Here is a 6,000-nt window from a genome sequence, read left to right as displayed (position 1 = left end):
AATAGTTGGATCGGTTATTTTAAACCTTGTCTATCGGCTTATCTGCGTACATCACTCAAATCCATTTTTTGAAAGTGAATCATAAGAATAACTTAAATGTTTCAAGGGAGAATAAAGGCCATTGTTTTCTCTTGACTATTTCAAGTGTTACTGTCAGTGAGAAAAATTCCCGGATTAGCTTAGGTGTAGCCGTACCCTACCCCCGCCAAGTACAGCTACACACGTAGGCTAAGCATGGATTAACCAATTTAAAAATAATCTTATTTCTACTCAGAAGAGTCCAAAATAAGTGCGAATACTTGTGGAATATTGAGAAAACGGCTCTAAAGTTCTGGGTGCTTTCAATTGGTAAATCCAGATTAAAATTTTGAAATACAGATTTCGCATTTTTTTAGTAAAAAACGAAAAGAAAAAACGGATTTCGACGCTGAAAAGTCTGTCCTCAAGGTGGATCACTATTAAAAAATCCTAAGCTATTTTTTTTCTTTTTATAGCCAACGGTTAACCTCATTGAGACCCATTCTAGAAGAGATCCTTTTTGGATTTCCCGGAAAAACGCAAAACATATAAATCCATGAGATCCGGAGCTGAATTTCTTATTTGAAATCCACTTTGAGGATAGATTTCTCAGCGTTGAAAGTCGTTTTGGATTTCATGTTTTACCGCCAAATCCGAATTCCCGATTTCAAAATCAAAATCCAGATTCGTCGAAATTAAGCACTCAGATTTCTTTGAACACGGCGTCTTCTTTCTGATTGGCCTAGACTAGCTCTCGACCCAGTTTCTTAAAAGCCACATTCTAAATGGCGGACGAACTGCCGTGAATTTAGGGTTGAAAGATTCGATGTCGCACTGAATGGTCAGTTTATTACGACAGTTGTGTTACATTTGATGACGGGTGATGACCTGTTCTAAAAATTCGTCTCATCTTCACTTTGTACATCGGATGTGTTCAGTAACATCTTTCTACCATGATGAAATTCTAATTTTACTGGGAACCCCCCGACAGGTGAGAGATCTTCAAAGAACTTTGACAATGAAATGTATCCTATCACATAGGAACGTTACTTACTCATCTTCTAACAAATGTTGCACTGATCACCAAGGAATGGGGTGATGGAAAAAACAATGACTTCCAGTCCATGGACTTAACCCTGTTGGACAACTCAAATGAACTACCCTAATTTACATGCACCAATCCTTCGATGTTTTTTGTTTTGTTTTTGTTAGTCACAACAAACACCACGAAAATTAAGCGATTATTTTAAACATTCAAGCGTGATAGCGTGATCCAAGTCGTGTTACATTCATTATCGGTCACGAAGAGAGGTGAGAAATCGATAATATCAAATGTCGTTTAGTGTACAGATTGACGCAGATACAAAATGTATCTTCCATGAACATCAAATGGCATGGCTATGTTTGGAAGGAGATTCTTTTAAAGGACTTGCACACCCATTTTAAGCCGCATTGTAAACATATTTATGGTCATGAAGAGCAACACCTTTTTTCTTTTCTTTTTTCTTTACTGATTTTCTTATTCTAAATAAATTTAAGATTCTATCATGGTGATTTATTGCACGCACGGTTGCTTATCAGAGGCTCTTAAACATTAAAATAAGAGCTAAAAGATAATAGACGGTTAATCCCTTTTTACAAAAATTCAAATTTCTGATTGTTTTCTGATTTTCTGAAAGTTGACCTCAAAAGCATTTAAATGGAAATCAGCCAATTTGTCTCATCGGATTTTAAATTTAGCTAAGTTAGACATTGCAAAACCTAAGTTTCAGTTGTGCTCTGCAGGCATCAAGTGGTCTCCCCAGAAATTTTGAATTAGAAGGCAGAAATTGTAATTTCTCTTACTGTTGCAATACCTCATTAATTTAAAAGTATCTTTTGCAACAAGTTTCATAATCAGTTATCCCATAGCATGTTTCAGTGTCCTCTGGGACACTTTCATGTAGACAAAGAGACTTAATTAAGTAAAGTTTGTTATTTATAAACTGTGTGGTGTAGAAAATGAATTTGAGAAAAAACTCGGTGAAACCTAATGTGTAAAACTTCTTTGAAAATCAAGAATTTGCAATTATGTTAAATGAACATTTAATTCCTGTTATTTTTTCTTGGCTTAGTTTTCATTTTCCATCTTTTCTTACGCTTTTCTGTTTTTTTTCTAGGCCCAATTAGCTGTAAACACCAGGTATATATATAACAGGGTGTAAGCAATGGCCAAATTAATCCAGTCATTTGAGTGACTTTTTTACATAGCATGAGACAATTAAATGCTGATATTTTTAGTAGCAGATTGAAGTGATGATGCTGAGATGACCTAAGCAGCAAAGTTTTGGGTGCAATGGACTACATGCTGGATTTGTCTAAACTTTTTTTAAGGAAGCTACGTCCTGCAGGTAAAAATGGAAATTCTTGAATGGGTATTATCTGTTGTACTAAAATGTTGGTTATGTGATCTGTCTTTGATTAAGTAAAGCAAAATCACTGTTGAGAATGACAAGTGGACACCATTCTTTTTTTTTTCAATAAATGTAAAACTAGGGGAAGTACTCAGCAATGAGGAGAGATAGAATAAAATATGATAACGTGACTTTACTGGCATTGACAGTGTCATTTTGGTTGAAAAGTTTTTAAATACTAGCGCTTATTTGGACTCAGTTTGTGCCCAGTAGTTAGATGGTTTCTAAAATAGTCTACCAATAATCTTTGTTGTTTTCATTATGCCTTTATTTTACCACTAACAGCTGGTATCTTCAGTCAAAACATATGTAATACTATTGCTGCTATGACATACATGTGAATTTTATGAGCATTATAATGGAGGCATTGTGGCTGAGTGGTTAGGGCACTGGACTTAAGTCTTGTGGTCCCAGGTTCAGCTCTTCACCCCATTACTCAATGTTTTGTTTTCGGTTGCCCTAAGTTTAAGGTTTCCCTGGGGAAGTGGTCAGTGATTATTATTATCATTATTATTGTAATTGAACTATGATGATAATGAAAACGCTGTCAGAACATTTGCAAGAAATTTACCATTATTAAGAAACACTTGTCTTTAAAACAGTTAACTGACCAGGAACTAATATTCTTGTCTTCTCTATTTATACAGTCTTGTTGCAGTTGGTTGAGGGAAGCAAGTATCTCAAGAGGATCACAAACTTCAGAAAGAGAAAAAGGACATTATTTGGTGAGTCTTGCTTCTTGGGGAGTTCTTCTACTCTGCAAAAGGGTTTCTATTTGTTAAAAAAATTGTCCCTATTCTGTGTGAACATCTGCTCAGAACTACTTCTATTGATGACAGAGCCCTTTCTACTTCACATGTACTAATATAATAATTGTTTTTTTTTTTCATTATTCTCTTACAAAGTAAGAAAGGAAAGGGTAGGAGTTAAAACTGCTCCCTTATAATATATTTTCAGAACATTGGCAATTTATTAAAGACTATAGAATAGTTATGGCACAATTTCCAGCTGAAGAATGCATGAGAGACATACAGAATGGTAGAGTGTACCAAAAATTCATCCAGCATGACCCTTGCGCCAGAGAAAAGAAAGTACTTTCAATTGTGGTGAGCAGTGCACCATTGATTAAGTCCAAGAAGTTTAGTATCAGTGGCCGCTTATTTGTTTTTTGTGGAGTAGCGTCCCCAAGAAAGATATAAATTTGAAAACATCCTACTTACTGGACTGTGGTCTGGGAAGTCTAAACCACCTGTGCCACTATTTTTGAAACATTTTATTGGTGAATTAATCAATATGGCAAATGGTAGTAATTTTAACAATGAAACATATGAACTTGTGTCATCAGAGTGCAGAATCCAATCTGTTGTACCACACTTGACTGCCAAAGTCAAGCAGCACAGTGGTAAATTTGGCTGCAGTACGTGCAAATATCCAGGGAGGTATAGTCATTCTGACCAGCAAAATAATACATGCAAGGCTGTATACTGGCCTTCTGGTACTGTGGCTGTCAGAACAGCACAAGAAACCAGGATGTTTGGGAGAATTGGGAAGGCAAGAGGCACCACAGTGTTTGGCATTAAAGGAGAAAATGTGTTTTGTCAGTTGGTTGACATTTCAGACAATTTACCTATTGACTGGATGCATTGTATTTGCAAAGGCATCCTGAAAAGACAGCTTCTCAAATGCTGGTTCAATCTTCAGTATGCTACAGATTCATACAGTTTGCCAGGAATTAGTCATGAGCTAGACAATATATTCCTTTCTATCAAAGTGCCACGTGACTTTACCAGAAAGGCACGTAGTATTGCTGACTTAAAACACTGGAAAGCATCAGAATCTCGTCTGTTTTCTCTTTGCTGGACTGCCATGTCTTCAACATGCTGTACTTTCTAATGAATTTGGTGAAGACTACTTTTATCACTTTGCACTATACTGCTCTTCATTTCCTGCACTCAGTTCCTATTTCCAAACCTTGTGTAGAGGAGGCTCAAGTTTTGCTTGATAGCTTTGTGAGACTTTTACTAAGTCTTTATGGTATTAGAGCCCATTATTGAATATTGAAGCATTGAGTGTACATACAACTCCCATGCTTAATTCCACTTCCTTTCCAAGAGTTCTTGGCCATGGTTCCTTAGCACTTACTTCTGCTTTTGTATTTGAAGCATTCATCGCTCACCCTATAAATCTGTTCTCTGGAACAAGGGGACTCCCAAAGCAAATGGTGGAAAAATTAGGGGTATGCCAAACCTACAAGGTGCATGTTCCACAGAAATGCAAATCCACACCCAGTGCTACTAAGTTTGCAAACCATCTGCTTAGTGAAAGGCCTAGTGTTCGGTATACAGAAGGGAAAATCCTGCTGCATGAACCTGTGCACTTTGAGATGCTGACACAGTTTTAAAATGTCTTTTTTGCAGCATTTGGAAGTAGTCCTGTCCCAGAATACTTGGTTTCCTATAGGACAACAAAAGATCATGTCACCTTCCACAGCGTAATGTATCCTAGAAAAGGAAATTTGTGCAGCTACCTTCTCCGGTTTTGTGCACATGGGAGGAAATGCTATGGCAGAGTGGTTTGCTGCGTCCTCTTCTAAAATGTTGCCTTTGCATTGATCACCGAGTGTGGCTTGAATAGATTGATTGTTCGCCAAGACCTTCCTCCACCACAGGATGTAGTCCTGAAGGAAATTGTTCGTCATTGGTCAACTTTTTCTCTACATTCAAGAAAGCGAAAGTCTCTTGCATGTGAAATGTGGTGATGTTATCAACAGGTGTCTTTATGTTTAAGGCAAGGATGGGAAAGGTTTCATCACCTTTCTAGAAAACTTCCTATGAACATGATTAGTAATTTTTTTCAACTAGCTGTTAAGTGTCTTTCATATTCAATCATTATATTTAATCTGAAATATCTGTCCAAATTTAATCTGCTAATACTGTAAATGTTAAGTTTCCTGTGCACTAGGCCCTGTCTCTGCCAAGGTTTTGTCATTCAACACAAAGGTCAAACCTCAGTGCAATGTGTTTTTATTGCTTATTATTTTTGCCTTTTCTTTGGATGATCTTGTAACTAGACTTACATTGAAGGAATAGAACATTACGGAACTATTATGGATATTGTTACAATTTTTAAGGTCATGAATTAGGACACTTGCTTGTTTGTAAGGATTTCTCATACGGTATTGTGTTCAGGCAGTGTGCAGAGCGTAGTTGATCAGATCATATAAAATGTGGAATTGAAAGCAAATTGATGACTCTTACAAATACCATTATTCCAGTGGAACGATTATCTCTTTAGAAAGCAGGTGATAGGTACCTCCTCTGTAATAAGAACCCCCTCTCTGATAAGCACCCCCTCTCTAATAAGCACCCCCTCTCTGATAAGCACCCCCTCATCTGATAGGCACCCCTCTCTAATAAGTACCCCCTCTCTAAGAAGCATCCCTCTGATAAGCACCTAATCTCTACTAAGCACCCCCTTTCTAATAAGCACCCCCTCTCTAATAAGCATCCCCTCTCCAATAAGCACCCCC

The 6,000-nt window shown here is 37.1% G+C and overlaps 1 protein-coding gene and 1 long non-coding RNA gene across 4 annotated transcripts in view; both read left to right on the top strand.

Annotated features, from left to right (window-relative positions):
- Window positions 1-6,000, top strand: part of LOC136282619 (uncharacterized) — a 168,501-nt gene that overhangs the window by 154,930 nt on the left and 7,571 nt on the right. The gene's annotated exons all lie outside the window — the stretch shown is intronic.
- On the top strand, window positions 804-5,615 carry LOC131779822 (uncharacterized). Of its 3 annotated transcripts, none has more exons than XM_066170673.1 (5): window positions 804-1,009; window positions 2,302-2,408; window positions 3,119-3,196; window positions 3,429-3,577; window positions 4,889-5,615. In XM_066170673.1, exons 2-5 carry the CDS (start codon window positions 2,354-2,356, stop codon window positions 4,964-4,966), a joined length of 360 nt encoding a protein of 119 aa, XP_066026770.1. In that variant the 5' UTR covers window positions 804-1,009; window positions 2,302-2,353; the 3' UTR covers window positions 4,967-5,615. The 3 variants fall into 3 exon arrangements, 2 of the variants coding, with proteins under 2 accessions (XP_066026770.1, XP_066026767.1); XM_066170670.1 differs by having other exon boundaries at window positions 2,299-2,408; XR_010718443.1 differs by lacking the exon at window positions 3,429-3,577 and having other exon boundaries at window positions 2,299-2,408.

This window comes from Pocillopora verrucosa, chromosome 1, assembly GCF_036669915.1.
Source record: "Pocillopora verrucosa isolate sample1 chromosome 1, ASM3666991v2, whole genome shotgun sequence".
Classification (NCBI taxonomy): domain Eukaryota; kingdom Metazoa; phylum Cnidaria; class Anthozoa; order Scleractinia; family Pocilloporidae; genus Pocillopora; species Pocillopora verrucosa.
Note: the sequence above shows the minus strand (reverse complement) of the source record. Positions and strands in the feature narration are given on the sequence as shown.

What these genes read in the sequence shown, in the direction of transcription:
- LOC131779822 (XM_066170673.1), top strand. Translation starts at nt 2,354, where the DNA reads ATGGACTACATGCTGGATTTGTCTAAACTTTTTTTAAGGAAGCTACGT. An exon ending in GAGAAAAAGGACATTATTTG is followed by an intron (nt 3,197 to 3,428) that starts GTGAGTCTTGCT and finishes ATATATTTTCAG; the next exon opens with AACATTGGCAATTTATTAAA. An exon ending in AGAAAGTACTTTCAATTGTG is followed by an intron (nt 3,578 to 4,888) that starts GTGAGCAGTGCA and finishes TCTTTTTTGCAG; the next exon opens with CATTTGGAAGTAGTCCTGTC.